Source organism: Nomascus leucogenys, chromosome 7b (genome assembly GCF_006542625.1).
Source record: "Nomascus leucogenys isolate Asia chromosome 7b, Asia_NLE_v1, whole genome shotgun sequence".
NCBI classification, from domain to species: domain Eukaryota; kingdom Metazoa; phylum Chordata; class Mammalia; order Primates; family Hylobatidae; genus Nomascus; species Nomascus leucogenys.
In genome coordinates, this window is record NC_044387.1 from 7,118,836 (window position 1) to 7,136,407 (window position 17,572).

The 17,572-nt window shown below is 53.3% G+C and overlaps 1 protein-coding gene across 1 annotated transcript in view; it reads left to right on the forward strand.

The window, feature by feature from the left end:
* The first annotated feature begins 275 nt into the window (after nucleotides 1-275).
* SCUBE1 (signal peptide, CUB domain and EGF like domain containing 1) overlaps nucleotides 276-17,572 on the forward strand; it is a 137,161-nt gene continuing 119,864 nt past the window's right edge. The window contains exons 1-2 of the mRNA XM_030815154.1: nucleotides 276-377; nucleotides 4,373-4,504. Of these exons, the coding sequence (XP_030671014.1) occupies nucleotides 290-377; nucleotides 4,373-4,504 (220 nt within the window). The 5' untranslated portion in view covers nucleotides 276-289. The remainder of the gene's footprint in view (nucleotides 378-4,372; nucleotides 4,505-17,572) is intronic.

Consider the following 17,572-nt stretch of genomic DNA (forward strand, 5'->3'; position numbering starts at 1 on the left):
CCTGCCGCCCGCTCCAGGGGAAGGGCCCCCCCACGACGCCCGAGCCCCCCCTCTTCCCGGGAGTGCCGGAGGCCGGCGCCCATTGGCCGGCCCTGGGCGACGCCCCGCCCCCCCCGACGCCACGGGCCAATGAGCGCGCGCTGTCAGCTCATCAGCCGGGCCGGCAGGGCGGCTCGGGAGCCCGAGCGGTGGCGGAGCGGCGAGCAGCGAGCAGCGCCTGCGGGAGCGGCCGGTCGGTCGGGTCCCCGCGCCCCGCACGCCCGCACGCCCAGCGGGGCCCGCATTGAGCATGGGCGCGGCGGCCGTGCGCTGGCACTTGTGCGTGCTGCTGGCCCTGGGCACGCGCGGGCGGCTGGCCGGGGGCAGCGGGCTCCCAGGTAAGCCCCTGTTCGAGGTGGGGGGCGGCGGGCGCGGGGGACGCGGGAGGCCGAGGCGCAGTCCCGGAGGGCTTCTTCCCCGCCGATCCCGAGCTCGCCCCGCGCAGCCCCGCGCCCCCTGCCTCTTTGCAAAGTAACTTCTGGGGCCGGCCCGGGGCGCCCCCTCCCCGCAGCCCGGGCGGCCGGGGCTCCTGAGCCCGGCGGGGCCGCAGCAGGGGCGGGTGGGCCGGGGCCCCGGGAGGGGAAGCGCGAGCGCGGGAGCGAGGAAGAAAGGCGGCGGTTCCCGGGGGCCCCGCGTGCGGACCGGGGCGGGGCGGGACCCCGAGCGCAGAGGGGCGCTCCTCCGGGGAGAGGGGGCGCGGGGCGGGGCGGGCGGAGGGGGACACGCCAGGAGGTGGACGGCGAAAGGCACGGACCGAGAGACCGGGACGGGGCGGGAGGTGCGGGACAGACGGACAGAAGAGCCGGCGCCGAGGAAGCAGACAAAAGGAAGCCCGGAGAAAAGACAGATGCGGATGGGTAGAGAGGAGGCCCGCACGGCCCGGGGAAGGAGGAGGAGGCCCGAGGACCAGGAGGAATCAAGAGGGACGGTCCCACCGATGATAAGGGAGAGAGACAAGAGACCGGGGACAGATGGACGCCGGAGAAAAACGGGGTTGGGGGGGGCGGTGAGATGGAGACCGGGAAAGAGAGAGGGACAGAGATACCTGGAAAGCCGCAGACGAGGGACCGTCTGACAGGACGGGGAAGAGAGACAGAGGGAAGGAAGGCAGAGGAGACGGAAGGACAGACACAGGGAGGAGAGTCGGTACGCGGGACGTCGGTGGAGCAGACCCAGGAAGGGGAGGGGGAGACCCGGAGGCCACAAGCCCAGGCCCGTGGGTTTCAGGGGGACCCCCCCCTCCCACCCCGTCCCCTCCTGCTCTCTGGCTGTCTTCAGGGGCTTCCCGAAAAGCTGGAGTCACATTCTCTCCTCCACATCATCAGGGGCGCTTCCTCCGGTGCTCTGCTTGGAGGGGGAGGCAGGGGGAGGGTCCTGCACATCCTTCCCGGCTCCCTGAGGTCTGGTTTGGGTGGCGTAGGGTCTGTTCCTGGTGGTTCCGCGTGCCCCAAGTGAGGATGCTGGGCCAGTGAGACTCTTCCACAGCAGCACCCCTCCTGGAAGCCTAGCCCTGCTGCCCCATCCCCCTTGTGTCTGTGGGTGTCTCTCCCAAGCTTTGGGGTCCCTCACCTCTGAGTGACTGTTCCTGGGCATGCTTATCCCCACCTATGTCCCTCCTGATGTCTCTCTGTATCTGACTCTGTCTCCTCCCCGACCCCCTCCGCGGAAGCCCTGTGGCTGTGAAACCCCAGCAACCTGTCACCAGCATAAGCAAACCAGAGTCAAAGGGAGCAGCCTGTGCTGGGAGGGCTGGGTTGCCCTGCAGGGGGGTCTCCAGCCCAGACAGGAGCGGGAGCATGGCAGAGAACCTATGGGGACACTTGGCTTCTCCACCTCTCTCCTCAAACTCCCATGTCCTCTCCCCACACTCCACACCAAGGACACCCAAGTGTTTAAAGGTGTGTTGGGAGATAGCTCCACCCACCCCTCATCAACATCCATCCATTTCCATCCCAATGAAGACACCTGCCTACGTGGGAGATTGGGGGTGAGGGCACAAGGGGCTCCCGCCCCTCATTCCTACATACTGGCCCCTGGGAAGTGGGAAGAGCCATATCTGTGGCCCACTGCCCCTGCTGGTCCTGTCTCAGAAGTGACCCCAGTCCTCCCAAACAGAAGCCTGGAGATGGGCCCTCTCTGGCCTCTGGGTCCCTGCCTTAGAGGCAGTGCCACTCCTGCACAGTGTCCTTCTGTTGCCACTTCCCCAGAAGGCCCTCATGGATGTTCCTGCTGGCCCAGCCATCCAGTTGCCGACTGGGCCCCCTCCAGTCCCTGCCTCCTTGTCCTCTTTCCACTCTTCCCCTGGGCAGCTGTCTAGGACAGGCCGCCCACCTGAGTAGACATAGCCCCCCTGAAAAGCAATGCCACCTGCCATGTGTGTGCACACGCGTGCACGCCTGTGTGTGCAGGGGGGGGGTCATGCTGTTGTGTTTCTTTTTGATGCCTCTCTTCCTTCAGGGGTGGGCAGGAGACTTAGGGGCTGGGGCAAAGAAGGAGGAGCCCTGGGGGGCACGGATCTCATAGGCCCCACTGGCAGATTTCGAACCCAGATATTATCCAGGGGAGAAATTTAGAGTGGACACTCTTGGGGACCGAGCAATCTAAGGTGAGACCAGAGGCATGAAGAGATGGGGACATTCCGAGCTTACCCCTGGGGCGCTGCCCTCATGGCAGCTGCTGAGAGTTCCTTGCACTGCTGCACTCCTGGGTCCCTTCTGTCTGTCTGTCATGTGTCTGTATTTCATGCATTGCTAGCTAGAAGTCACATGGCACGTAGGAAAGCTCATTCTGTGTCGGAGTCCAGTCTCTGCCCCAGTGAGCTACTGACCCATAACAGATTTCACCTCACTGGGCCTCAGTTTCCTCATCTGTAACCTGAGGAATCAACCTGGATTATAGCTACAGCTCTGATCTGTGCTGAACTGTGCCCAACAACAGGCAGGTCCTCTCCCTGCCTGAACTGTGTTTGTGTGTGTGTGTGTGTGTGTGTGTGTGTGTGTGTGTGTGTGTAAAAGAGACAGGGAGAGAGGCTTGGGGTGTGTAGATGGAACAGATACACAGAATCTATTTTGCACAGTTTGCCCCAGCAGCTGTCCCAGACTGAAGGTGTATATGTGTTGGGGGCGGGAGGTGGAGAGTGTCGGGAGCCCTCAAAGCCTACACTGAACTTGCATTTATAAGTTGGGATATGAAAACCAGGTTCACGTGTGCATTTCTGAGGAGGGAGGACCATGGGGGGAGTCAGAACCATGGATGGGCTCAGGTTAGCCCAGTTGAGGGTGTGGTTCTGCCACCAGACACTTTGGTGTGGGGGCGTGGAAGCCAGATGATGAATCCCGTGTTTCCACAGGCTAGGGGCAGGGTGGGATCCCACGTTCAGGTGACCTGCAGGAGCCTCCTGGCATGGCCTTGGTGTCCCCTTCTGGAACCCAAAGGGGCTGCCTTTAAACTCCTCCAAGGACCCTCCTGGCTCTAAATTCTAGAATGAGGAGAGTGGGGGGAGGGTTGGAGCTATGCTTGTGGGGGATAGAGTGAGGAGAGTAGGGGAGGGTTGGAGCGATGCTTGGTGGGGGATAGAGTGAGGAGAGTAGGGGAGGGTTGGAGCGATGCTTGGTGGGGGGATAGAGTGAGGAGAGTAGGGGAGGGTTGGAGCGATGCTTGGTGGGGGGATAGAGTGAGGAGAGTAGGGGAGGGTTGGAGCGATGCTTGGTGGGGGGATAGAATGAGGAGAGTAGGGGAGGGTTGGAGTGATGCTTGTGGGGGATAGAGTGAGGAGAGTGGGGGAGGGTTGGAGCGATGCTTGTGGGGGGATAGAATGAGGAGAGTGGGGGAGGGTTGGAGCGATGCTTGTGGGGGGATAGAATGAGGAGAGTGGGGGAGGGTTGGAGCGATGCTTGTGGGGGGATAGAGTGAGGAGAGTAGGGGAGGGTTGGAGCAATGCTTGGTGGGGGATGGAATGAGGACAGTGGGGGAGGGTTGGAGCAATGCTTGTAGGGGGAGTAGGACAGACGGAGGAGGAGGTTCTTCTTCACTATCTCCTTAAGCCTCAGTTTTCCCATCTTTTTAGCGGAACAATAGCTCAATGGGATTGTTGCAACAATAAATCAGGCCAAGCGTATTGATAGCATTGTCCCTGCCACAGAGTAGCTGCACTGCACCAAAGATGCTACCAGTTGCCACTTGTCACACCAGATTGTCCTGTGACAGCTGTTATTGCCAATGAGCCCACTGATCAATGGACGGGCAAAGGCAAGTGCTCCCCTGCCCTACACCATCGGCCGCCTGCCCCGGGGCCACACCTTACCTCTTGTTCCCCCCACACCCCTACCCACAGGGTCAGTCGACGTGGATGAGTGCTCAGAGGGCACAGATGACTGCCACATCGATGCCATCTGTCAGAACACGCCCAAGTCCTACAAATGCCTCTGCAAGCCAGGCTACAAGGGGGAAGGCAAACAGTGTGAAGGTGAGTCCAGCCCGGCCCTCCCGGCCAGACCCTGAGGCTGTCAGGCTGCTGTAGGTGGCCGATGCCTGCCCCATTCATCACCAGCTGGGGCTGAGCCTCCAGCACCACCACTGTGGTTGCTGACAGCACAGGCTTCTCTCTGCCTCAGGAGGGAGGCAGTGAACTTTTCGGGAATGCTGGCTGCTTCCCTGGAAGGGTGGAGTTAGAGTCATGGGGTGCCTGATTCTCAACTGGGCTTGAAACTTTCTGTTCTTTTTAAGAAATTGGCTGGGTGTGGTGGCTCACGTCTGTAATCCCAGCACTTTGGGAGGCCGAGGCAGGCAGATTACCTGAGGTCAAGAGTTTGAGACCAGCCTGGCCAACATGGCAAAACCCCATCTCTACTAAAAATACAACAAATACAAAAAAAGTTAGCCAGGCGTGGTGGCGCATGCCTATAATCTCAGCTACTCGTGAAGCTGAGGCAGGAGAATCACTTGAACCCAGGAGGCGGAGGTTGCAGTGAGCCGAGACAGCGCCACTGCACTCCAGCTTGGGCGACATACAAGACTCTGTCTCAAAAAAAAAAAAAGAAAAAGAAATTAAGATGAAGCATTGAATGAGGTATTTGTGCATCTGTCCTTGACTGGCTATATGGGGGTGGAATGCAAAGACCTGGGCTTGCCCCCCGACCCCCAAGGTCCCTAACGTCAAGTTCAAAACCACCCTGTAGGTCTCTGTCTTGAGTTCCAGTGCTTGGACAGACACTGGTGGATTTGTGCCATCTGTCTGTCTATCCAGCCTTTCTGCCCTGCACCTGGGGAGCTGGTTAGACCTCCTGCTATTAAAAACTGCCTCCCCAGCAGGCTAAAAGTTAGAGAGAAAAGAGCAGCTCTGGCTGCGTTTGGTGCCAGGACTCTCCAAGCCCATTGGAACTTTTGGGGCTTTTGTCCATGAGAGTCTGTATGGCCGTCCTCACCCCATGGGTCTGGGGCAGGACTGGGCATCTGGGGGCTGGAAATAGCTCTCTCTGAGACAGACAGACACCCCTGGATGGGATCGCTGATCCCAATCTTCCCTGTCTGCACCCATCGTATAAATGAGGAAAGCTGAGGCTCAGACAGGAGAAGCATCTTTTGCAAGATTCCCATGTTCATAGTGATATGACAAGGACTGAAATCCAGGTCTTGTAACTCCCACTCAATGACTCTGGCAGCTAGTTTTCTTCTCCCTGGGCCCTGCCAGCTGAATTTTTCCAAGTTTGATATTTGTATTAGGAAAGTGACATGTGAGCACAGGATGGGTCCCTGTTCTTTCTGTATAAGGCATTTACAGGGCTAGAGTTTTGTGGACCAAGCAGCCACGCCTCCCTGGGATGCTGGTGGTGTTTATCCTTCGCATTTGTTGAGCATTTATTTAAGGCTGAGTGCTGGGCAGATGACATTGCCCTGGATCATGCCTAGTTGGGTAATATTCCTGGCACGCTCAGGGCCCAGAACCCAAAGTGGGGAGCTGGCGCCTACCCACAGACCTCTGGAAGGAGGCCAGGCTGGAGGCACACAGAGGAGGCCATGAGTGAGAAGCCTGGTGGGGCGGCTGGCCCAGCTGCTGGCAGGGCCAGAGGTTAGCTCACTGGTTCGAGTGGTACATATGAGGCCGTGTGTGACCGCTTTCCGACCCTCTACTCTGCCTCCCAGACCCAGTGTCCCGGAAAGGCGGGACCATGGTTGACCCCCCATCTCTGCTGGTTTAAGCCACTGACTTGGCCTCTTCCTTCCCAAGCCCAGCTCCTCCTTAGGCCCTGTCCTGCTATCCCCTGCCCGGGAGGCCTTACGTGTTTCCCTAAAATTTTTCGGAGTTCAGCTTTAACCCCCTACTCTGCTTGACCCCCGAGTTAGGAGTCAGACTCTTGTCCCAGGCCCAGCTCTGCTGCTCACTGGCTCTGCAGGCTTCATGTTCTCACCTGCTAGAAAAGGAAATTGTTTTGTCCTGCTGGGTATGAAGATGAGACAAGAGGAGGCTTGTGAATGTGCTTCGGAAACTGCCAGGGGTCTCCCTATCTCTGCAGCCAAATTCGGGCCTCCGCCCTTCACATCCTGAAACACTGAACAACACCTCTGTCCTGGTACGTGCGCACACACACACAGACACACACACACGCACGCACACACACTTGGTTGCTCTATGTTTGTGAGCCCCAGCTCAGATTTTCTGCCTGCCTGGAGCTCCTTACCTTCTTTCTGTATCCTGTCTAAATCTGAAGGCTAATCATTCTTTAGGTTTGCCTCCTCCAGGAAGCCTTCTCTGATACCTCCACTTATATACACACACTTACACATGCACACACATGCATGCTAGACTGCATTGGGTACCTACCCTGCTCCCAGAGGCTTCTGGGCTTCCCTCCACCATCACACTTCTGACTCTGGGTCATAATTACTTGTCTTGGTCCCCCACAGAACTGTGAGCTCATTTATTGAGGGCCCACCATAAGCTTGCTGTGGGGGCCACCATACCGAAGCTGTCAAACTCAGGCCATGCCCCCAGGAGCTCCCAGTGAGCTCCTCAATTAGAGAGGGCTTTTACATTTGTAGCCATGTTCCCAGCTCATGAGGCAGGGCCTGGCACTAGCACGGGTCTGCAGAAAACGTTTAGTCTGAGTTGGCTCTCCTTTGCCCAGACTGGACTTCACATCAGATGAGCAACCTGTAAGATATCCACAGAGGGGAGTGTGGAGCGTGGGGTCTGTGGAAGGGCTCATTCTGGCCCTGCTGTCATCTTGACCCTGTGCAATGAGAGACAGGAGAGCAGAGACAAGGCTGGTCTCTTCAAGGGGAGCCTGGGTTGCAGCCCACCTCTCATATGAACATTTGGGTGGTAATTTGCCCTCACTGAGCCTTAGTTTCTCCTTTGGTTGTGCGGGCCAAAAATACTCCCCATCACAGGTCAGCCTGAAGATTGAGTGAGGCACAGTATAGTGCACTGGGGGTTGGCATCCAATACACAGTAGGCACTCATTCCGTAGAGTGTGCTCCATATACAGATGGCAAGGTCTTCACCGTGATCCTGTCATTATCATCATCTGCATTATCACCATCATCATTATCATCATCATCACCATCATTACCATCATCCTCATCACCACCATCATCATCACCATCATCATCACCATCATCATTATCATCACCATCATCACCATCATCATTATCATCACCATCATCATCACCATCATCATTATCATCATCACCATCATCATCACCATCATCATTATCATCACCATCATCATTATCATCATCACCATCATCATCACCATCATCATTATCATCATCACCATCATCATTATCATCATCACCATCATCATCATCATCATCACCTGTTCTCACTAGCTGTCAAAGTGGTTTCAGGCTCAAATGAGACTATGAATGGTGAAGACCTTTGAAAATCGCTCAGTTCTGCATACCTGGGAGGTGATAGTTATGGTGCAACATAGTCCTTGCTCTCCAGGAGCTTGTGGTCTGGTGAGGCTGCATGAGCTGGAAATTCCTGATAACAGACTTAGGGTAGCATGGGTCATGAATCAATGTCTGTTGAGTTGCCATGTTAACAGTATGAGAATGATTGTTAGGAACCAAGAGGAGGACATCGTTTGGTTATTGGCTCCCTAAACCCTTAGTGAGTGAGTGTTGGCGTGGATTCTGGAGGCCTGTGTGGACCCTGTCCTTCTAGCACTCTGGTTTTCTCATCCCTGGGGACCTACCTACAGTCATCAATTTGAATCAAGTCAGCCTGCCAGAGTGCTCACATATATACCTCATACCCCCAACACATAAACACGGAGAACCATCAGATCCCTGCTGGCTTCTCTGGGAGGACTGTGGAGAGACAACTGGGGGCTTTGAAATCTGAAGGGGCACCATGTGCAACAGTGGCCCGAGGGAGCTGGGAAACCATCCAGCTGTTCACATCCTTGGTTTACAGATGGAAAAATGGAGGCCTGAGGGGGGCAGGGTCTTTCCTGGGTGGGGACTAGAGCCCAGGTTTGGCAGACCTGTTTCTCCACACTGTGTTTCTGCAGATGGTTATTCCTATCTGTGGCTTTCTGTTCTGAGAAGAGGGTGTTAACAGTCTCTATTAAGGTCAGCATAGGGGTTAAAGCATTGACTTTGGTGCCAGATGGCTTGGGTTCAAATCCTGCCCGTGTAGCCCGGGCAAGTTATTTAACCTCCATTTGTTTATCTATAAAATAGGCATAATGTTAGTACTTATTTCACACAGATAGTGTGAGAATTAAATGAGTTAATGTATTTAAAGCCTTTGAACATAGCCTGGTAGGATGCTGTATATAAGCACTAGCTGCCCTTACTGTGATGATGATGGTGGTGCTATTGATGATGAGGGTGATGGGGGTGATGATAACGTTGATGGTGATGATAATGTTGGTGGTGGTGATGATAATATTGATGGTGGTGATGATAATGTTGATGGTGCTGTTATGGTGCTGTTGATGAGGGTGATGGTGATATTGTTGATGATGGTGCTGATGAAGATGATGAGGATGATGTATCTGATCATCATCATCGTCACTATGTTGATGTCAATGATCACAATGTTGTTCAAGATGTGAAAGAACTAAAGCTTTGTCTTCAACAATTCCTGGGACCTAAAATGGTTGGGAAATGAGGTGTTCTGGTTCATCGACTGTTCATATAAACCATATGCATATACCTATATCCCCACAGAGGTGAACGGTCAGGTGTGTCATTCACAGATGGCTGCTTATCGAGAATGTACAATAAAAAATACATAGGAACAAAGACTCTCCTTTGTTCAACTAAGCCTACTTCGGGGATGGCAAATATGCTGTCACCTTCTGCCATAGCAGACATTAATAATCAATCACTGCACCCTCCAGTCATTTTTGCAGTAGATGAAACTTGCTTTCCCTCCCTGGGCTCCTGCATCTGCAGGTCCTGAGCTGGAGTGGGGTTCTGCCGAGGCTGGGGTTGGAGTCTTGGAGGCAGTGAGCCCCCTGTCCTGCAGATCTTACTCACTGTGCTCTTTGCTGTGATAAGCATAGAGGACGGACTCTCAGCAGAGCATGGCCCGAGGACATGGCTGCCACATTCTCCCCAGTTCTTCACCAACATGCTGAGTGTTTGCTTCCAGACATCCTGCTACATGCTCCATGTCCATGATCTCATTTAATCCTCTCAAGAACCCTACCAGATAGGGACTATGCCTTCCATTTTTCAAGTGAGGAAACTGAGGCATGGAGAGGTAAAGTGACTGGCCAAAGGTCACACAGTTGATAGAGGAGAGCTGGAATTTAAGCCCCAAACTGGCAGTTCCCAAAGTCTCTCCTCTTGACCGCTGGGTGATACTGCCTGCTTTTAACTGGCTGTCCCACAGGGACTGTCAGCTCTGTCTTCACCAACTAATCAGTGCCCAAAACGTACTTTCTCTATCGTTTTCACAACCCGAGCCTGGGTTGTGGGAAGCCCGATGTGAGGCTGACCAAGCCTCTTACCCACTTCACCAGGTCACCTTGAAACTTCTGCTGCTTGCAAAATCCCTGTTAGCAAATCCAGCCCTGGAGGCCATCTGCCCCCCACTCTGGGAATGGTTTCTTTTCCCACCTTCAGGGGCAACTTGCCTCATGGCCAGTGGACATGTGTGATGATGCCATGGCCTCCACGTGTGCAGACATGTTGCATCTGTGTCCAGGAGTGGCCTGGGGCCCCCTGCGGTCAGCCTAATGCCGGTAGAGAGCTTGCTGTAGCCAGACGGGTGAGTGCCTCAGACAGCCAGGAAAGGCTCTGAGCAGGGCTGGGGATAAGGCATTGTTTTCTTGATTGAATCTGAAGTACCTTGAGGCAAACTCATGGCTGCGTGGAGTTGGAAGAAACTTCAAAGGGCGTTGAGGCAGCCCCTGTGAGTGACAGCTGCTGCCCCTCTTTGCAGTCCACCCCAGGTCCATACACACCACCATTGTAGCCCATGCCACATTGCACTTAGGTTTTCCCACATCTCCTCCTGGACTGGGCCTGGCACAGGGTGTGGAAGGCATTTGCTAGATGAAAGGGTCACCTCCTCCAGGAAGCCATCTCTGGTCCCCCAGACAGGGGAGTTATCAGCTGTGAGCATCCTCACTCAGTGCTGCTGCCACACTAGATTGTGAGGACCCATGTAACTTCCCTCAGGGCTGGGCCCAGAGCTGGTGTCGGTGGACAGTGAATGACCCTTATCCATGCTGGGAAGACCCAGGAAGGCCTCCCAGAACCTCACAGACTCTGAGGGTTCTACAGATGAGGAAGCAGAGGCTTGCACAGAGAGAGAGCTAGTCTGAGGATAACTGGTGTGGACCAATGGCAGAATTCGCCTGGGGAAACTGGGTCCAGAGAGGTCTGTCTCTAGCCAGGCCTCCCAGCTGAGAGGGAGCAGGGCCTGGGTTTTGTCCCCTATCAGCCAAGGGGTCCCAGCATCTGGCCAAGCCCCCATCAGCCCATGGGAAAGCAGTAGGGGAGGCTCCTTCACTATGGAGGGATCGAGGGGGCTGTACAGCCCCTCTGCTTCTACAGGGACTCGCTCCCTTGCTGCTGCTGGCTGGTCTGAGACAGACCTGAGAATGGTGGGGGGCGGGGGGGGGACTGGAAGCTACCATTTGTGATACCGTTATTATTTTGATTTATTTTAGAGTTGGGACCTCGCTGTGTTGGGAGCTATTGTTGTTATTTCTGTTTGTTTTTGAGATGAAGTCTTGCTTCGTCACCCAGGCTGGAGTTCAGTGGCTCAATCTCGGCTCACTGCAACCTCTGCCTCCTAGTTTCAAGGGATTCTCATGCCTCAGCCTCCCAAGTACCTGGGACTACAGGTGCGCACCACCATGCCCAGCTAGTTTTTTGTATTTTTAGTAGAGATGGGGTTTCACCATGTTGGCCAGGTTGGTCTCGAACTCCTGACCTCAAGTGATCCTCCTGCCTCAGCCTCCGAAAGTGCTGGGATTATAGGCATGAGCCACCACACCTGGCCATTTTTTATCCATCCCTCCCTACCCAGCCTCACTGTCTTTTTTTAGTTCCTCAAACTTGCCAGCTTGTTCCTACCTCTGGACCTTTGCACACTCCGTTTCATCTTGCCTCTCCATTTAGCTAAGCGTGTGCATCCCCGGCTCATCCGGCCCCTGGGGCATGGGCCTTTCAAAAGCCACCAGGCCAGTCCCACACTGGCCTCCTGGTCCGAATTAACCAGGCCTGTTTGTGCTTATTCTGCTGAGGGGGCAGGCTGGGGGTGAGGAAGGGGCATTTCAGCCCCTTAAAATGCTTCAACTCATTTAACCTTAATTGCCTTGTTTTCATAGACATTTGCTAGGAAAAGGACCAAATTATAGCTTGAATTGGGTCTTACTAATCTTAATTAAAAGCTCTCGTTTATAATCAGGACCAGGCCCCAAACGAGGAGCAAACCGCCCTCAAATGGCTTGTTTAAATAACTAAGACCCTCCTGATAATCACTGTTTAGTCTGAACCAACAGCACACATCACCCCTTCTATGTGTACTTAATTTTTTAGACCATTTATTCAAGTGGTTTATTCCACTTGCAAGTTCCAACTCGGGCCTTTTCCAAAATGCTATAATTAAAACTCTTGGGGGAAATAACTCTTTTGTTTGGGCCACAGTATATCAAATATATTACTATGTTCCTCTTTTTGTGTGAAAAGGAAAAACATGACAACCTTATGGCCGTCAGAGATCACAAAATTAGCGTGTATGTAATGAATGTAAATAGTCACTTCCTGAATTTTATATCCCCAGGGTCTACTTGTCAATCACTGAAGTTAGGTAGATTACAGAGCATGTTATTAAAGTGTTTTAACAAAATTCCTAATAACATACTCAGTGATCCATTTAGTTTAACATCAGAAAAAAAAAAAATCTTAAAACCAATTTGGCCTTCTTAGGAAATAATGTCCATGACCTTATTAAATCATTTTCATCGTCATTATTACACACTTTATTGAAACTCCAGATAAAATTCTGCTTTTTGGGAGGCCAGGAAAGGCAGTAGGAGGTGGGAGGCTTGAGGGGGAGAGAAGGGGAAATTCTTCTCCTTCAAGTCTTAAAACATGCAATTATGCATGCTAACATGTGCGCTGCCGAAGATGAAAGTGCTGAAGTCCAGCAGACCAGCAGGAAGGAAGAAATTGGATGTGACTTAAAATTCCAAGTTGCTGTCAGCTAGCAATTAGGCAGTGTTGCTTGCCAGCTCTGCTGCAGAGTTTAGGCCTCTTGCAGAGTTCTTGGAGCCAATGTCCATTTTTAGGAGGAAAAATAAAAAGCTCATGCGACTGCATTTAAACACTGGAGGCAAGTTCACCCCTGAGCCTCAGTTTGCCCATCTGTAAAATGTGTGTGCACTGGACTGGATTCAGTTGAGTATCAAGAATGTTCACAGAGCACCTACTCTGTGCCAAGCTTGGTGCTGGGGCCAAAACATGTTTCCTGCCTTTGACCTGCCTTGTGGGAGACACAGATCGGAAAAGATGTGATCATAATAGGATGTGGAAAGTGCAGCAATGAAAATACAAACGAGACAGGATGAAGTAGAGAAAGTGTATATCTCTGCCCGAGGAAGGGAAGAAATTCAGGAGGGCTTCTTAGAGGAGGTATCCTCTGGGCTAAGTTAGAAAAGCATAGCAGAAGCAGGTCTCTGATGCTCCTTCCAGCTGTGATGGTCAGTGGAAGCATTTGTAGCAAGGATTTAGAGGGCTGCATTTCGGTCCCTCCTAACTCCGTGAGCCAGTGGTGACTTAACCATTCTGAGCCCTGGTTTCCTCATCCATCACATGGGAGCCACAACACCTGCCTTACAGAATGTGCATTTGAGTAGAGATTTGAGGAGGGAGGAGGCCTCGCTGTCTGTGAGAATGTGTTGAAGGCCGCACTAGTGTCTGCATGTTGAGTTTTTTTTTCTCTAATTCCCCATTTCTCCCAGGATTAGGGGTCTCTGCCGCCACCTCCCACCCTCCATGTCCTCCAGCTCCCCAGGCAGCAGCCCCTCTCTGCCCCGCCCCCTTCCTCTGGGCCCTCTCACCTCCTCTTAGCTGCTTCTTATTACAGTGGCTGTATTTGTTTTTCCATCAGAGGAATGCTAACCAGCAAAAACCATTATTTCTAAGAAAATAAACCGTGGACTCGTGTGCCTTTGAATGCTACTGAAATGGATGACGGCCTTCCCTAAAGGCCTTGAGACAAAGAGGGCTCGGGGCCTTGCGTGAACGGGCAAGGTCAGGAGGTCTCAGAGGGTGCTCCGAGACGGGCTTCCAGATGGGCCAGGGCTGCAGCCTCTGGCTAGAAAGAGTGTAAAACCCCAGCCAGCTGGTTGGACGCCTGGCCTAGGTTAACAGCAGCTGCTGGCGTCGATCACTCCCCACTCCCTCCAGGGTCTTCAAGGTGCACCCCTCTCTCTAGGAACCCCCATGTCTTCTGTCTAGACCTCCTGCCTCTCGTACAGAGGGGAGTGGAGCTGGGAGTGTGTCCATGGAGACCGGGTTCCAGCCCTGTGTGGCCTGGGCCAAGTCTGTGGGCCTCTCCGGCCTTTGCATCCTGACATCAGAGTTCAGCGGGGGCAGGAGATCTCAGGCCCCTGGGACCCTCACTGTGGGCAGCTCCTTCCTCAGGGTGCTCCTCATTTCCATGGCGCCCAATGCTGGCCTCAGTCTGTCAGCTTGAGGGGTGGGCTTCAGTGGGGCTTAGCCAACTGTCCCTTCCCACTGCCAGCCCTGTGGGCAGACCTGGGCCTGGCCGGTCCGTGGCAGGAGCACATGAGTTTGTGTGCATCTGTATCTGGGTCATTCCCCGCTCTAGGCTGGCAGCCCCTTGTGGCCAGGTCCCAGGCTAAGGGCAAGGGGCCTGGCCCAGGACAGCACTGGCATGGGAGGGAAGAAGGCAGGGAGGTGGCCTGATCCTTCACAAGGTCTGTGGGCCCCAGATTCCTGGTTCACAGAGATGCCGTCTTCTCTAGACAATTGTGTCAAGGTGAGGAAGGTAGAGTCTGGGACCAGCCTGCCCAGGTTCAAATGTTGCCTTCACCACCTTCTAGCTGGGTGATCTTGGGAAGGACACTTAAGTTTTCTGAACCTCACTTTCTTTTTCTACGAGCCATGGGAAGTGAAGACCTTTCTGCCTGGCTGTAGGGAGGATCAAGCCAGTTACCATCAAGATGGTGCCTGGTGTGGAGCTGCCACTGCTGTTATTTTTATTACATTGGAGAGGAAGTTCACCCGGGGATTCGGAGAGAAAGGGAACGAAAGCGAATTGCACCAGGCCAGCTCGGGCCCTGCCCACTGCTGGACCCCGAGATGAGAGAAAGAAGCCCAAGCTGAGAACCCTGAGTTCAAGTTGCCGTGAGCTCCCGATCTGCTGAGATTTGTCTTTCAGCTCCCTTCTTTGGGCCTCAGTTACACCTTGATAAAATCCGGGGTGCTCTAGGATCCAGCTTACCAATTCTGAGGGCCAGCCCAGGTTTTCAGGCAACTTCCTGTTTGTGATTGTCATCCTGAGCTCCGAGGTGGCTGGGCCTATGGAGCAGCCCCACAGGGCCTGCAGTTTTTGGGTCTCGGGCTCTCCTTGGCCTTTCCCTAAGGGGATGGGGGAATGACTGCCTGTAATTGGCAGGAGGGTGGAATAGGGGCCTTGACTGAGGCTGGAAGAACTAGACTCAAGCCTGGAAGCTTCCCTGTGGTCTCTCCTGGCTTCCATCACACACGCGCCAACGGCTCCGTTTTCACTTGACCAGGCTGCCTCAGCGACCGTTAGTCCTGATGCCAGAGCCCAGGAGCAGCCCCCAGCAAGGGCTTCAGGGCGTTTTTGAGGGAGAAAGGAAATAATTAACTGGTCTTTGTCATATCGGTTTGGTGGGAAATCTCCCCTGCCTCTTGGGAGCAACACACCCCACTGTGACCCCAAGCTGGGCAGGTGGCATTTGAGGTCAGTTCAGAGCCAACCTCCTTGTGGTTTCCCTTCATCCAGGCAGAGATCCCTGGAGATGCAACCAGCCCACAGGAGAAGAACACCGACAGCATCAGCTTGTTTGACTTCTATTTTTAAACAGCTTTATCACGATATAATTCACATACCATACAATTCACTCATTAAAAGTATACAATTCAATGCCTTTAGTATATTCACATTGCCAGTCCATTACCACAATCAATGTTAGTATCTGTTTTATTTATTTTATTTTATTTGAGACAGATTCTTGCTCTGTCATCCAGGCTGGAGTGCAGCGGCACGATCTCGGCTCACTGCAACCTCCGCCTCCCGAGTTCAAGCAATTCTTCTGCCTCAGCCTCCCGAGTAGCTGGGATTACAGCCATGCACCACCATGCCTGGTTAATTTTTTGTATTTTTAGTAGAGACAGGGTTTCACAATGTTGGCCAGGTTGGTCTCAAACTCCTGACCTCAGGTGATCCACCCGCCTCGGCCTCCCAAAGTGCTAGGATTACAGGCATGAGCTACCCTGCCCAGTCCAATGTTCGAATCTTTTCATTACTCCAAAAAGAAACCCCATGCTCCTTGACCATCCTCTACCGCCCCCCCAAGTCTTCAGCCCCTCCAGTGTTAGGAAACCTCTCATCTGCTTTTTGTCTCGGCAGATTTGGTTTTTCTGAAGACTTGATGTAAATAGAATCATCGACTATGCGATCTTGTGACAGAGACATCACTAACTCTGAAGTCAAGCTGCCTGGCTCCCTTCCCGGCTCCCCTTGCATTTGCCGTGTGATCTGAGGCAGGGCAGGCAATGTCTCTGAGCCTTGGTTAGCTGCTGTGAGACAGAGATGGTGGTACCCAGCTCTCGGGGCAGTCCTGTGTGTGGGGCCTGCAGACTGCCTGACGTGTCATGAGAGTCGGTCAGCAAGGCCACCGTCACGATTGTTCATTCATGCAATGCCCAAAGGATTCCTTTGAACATGCTCGGGCTCTGCTCGGTTCTGAGGCTCAAGCTGCACAGGACACGGTTCTCGTTCTCATGGATTTGCAGCATCAAAGGACACAGACACAAGCAAGAATAATGCTAGTGCCTGCTTGGGCTGGGGGAGGGGCTAGATCTGCTCGAAGATGAGCAAAAGCTTCAGGGAGGAGGTGATGCTGGGGCTTAGGATGCAGAGGTGAGTAGATGCTTGTGGAGGGGAAAGAGCTCCAGGCAGAGGGAACAGCATGAGTCAAACTGTGGAGGCCTGAAGCCACATAAGGGACTGGGAGAGGTCACTGAGCAGCTCCAACCCCACGGTTATCTTGAATCACAGAGTGGGAAGCAGGAGGGAAGCTTCCCACCCTCTGGCTGAGCCATGGTCATTGTGTGCAGTTAGGAATGAAAAAGTATATAGATTTGTGTTAGTTTTACATGCCCTTTGACCTTTCCCGTAATTAACTGCTGGGCCCACTTCTGGCATTGTCTCTGCAGAAGGGAAACCTGATCGATGGATGCCAGGGGCCCTCAGAGAGCGGGTCTCATTACTCAGTCATTACAAACCCAGAGCTTAACCCTGAGCCACCGGAGACAGGGGCTTAATCCTTCCTGCTAGGCAGCCCAAGAAACTACCTTCCCTGGAGCATAATTAGCCGACAAACCGGATTAAGATTTATTCATCAATAAGGACTCAACTTCCTAAGCCATACATCTCTCCCCGAATGGTTGCCTGATCTAAGGAGGGCACGGTTTTTCTTAAAGCCCCCAGACAAAGGAGAGGACGTGCTAGCGCCCAGCCAGGAAAGGGGTCTTTGTTAGAGCGTTTGGTCTCCACTGTTCTTGAGGAATGTCTAGAAAAATGCCAATTTCAGGGGGAAATGAGAAGACATTTTCAGTAATGATCTCTGAGAGTAGAGAGTGGGATGCTTTAAAAATCCTTAATTTTGAGAAGGTTCCTAGTCAGTCCTGATTTTGAGGAAAATGCCCTCAAATAGTATTAAAATAAAATGAAAAGGCTCTCTGATTCATTGCACTAGAATCTTTTAGAATCTAGACACCACAGAATAAATGTATATTTTATGAAGCAGCAAGAATCAATTTTGAATTAAATGATTAAAAA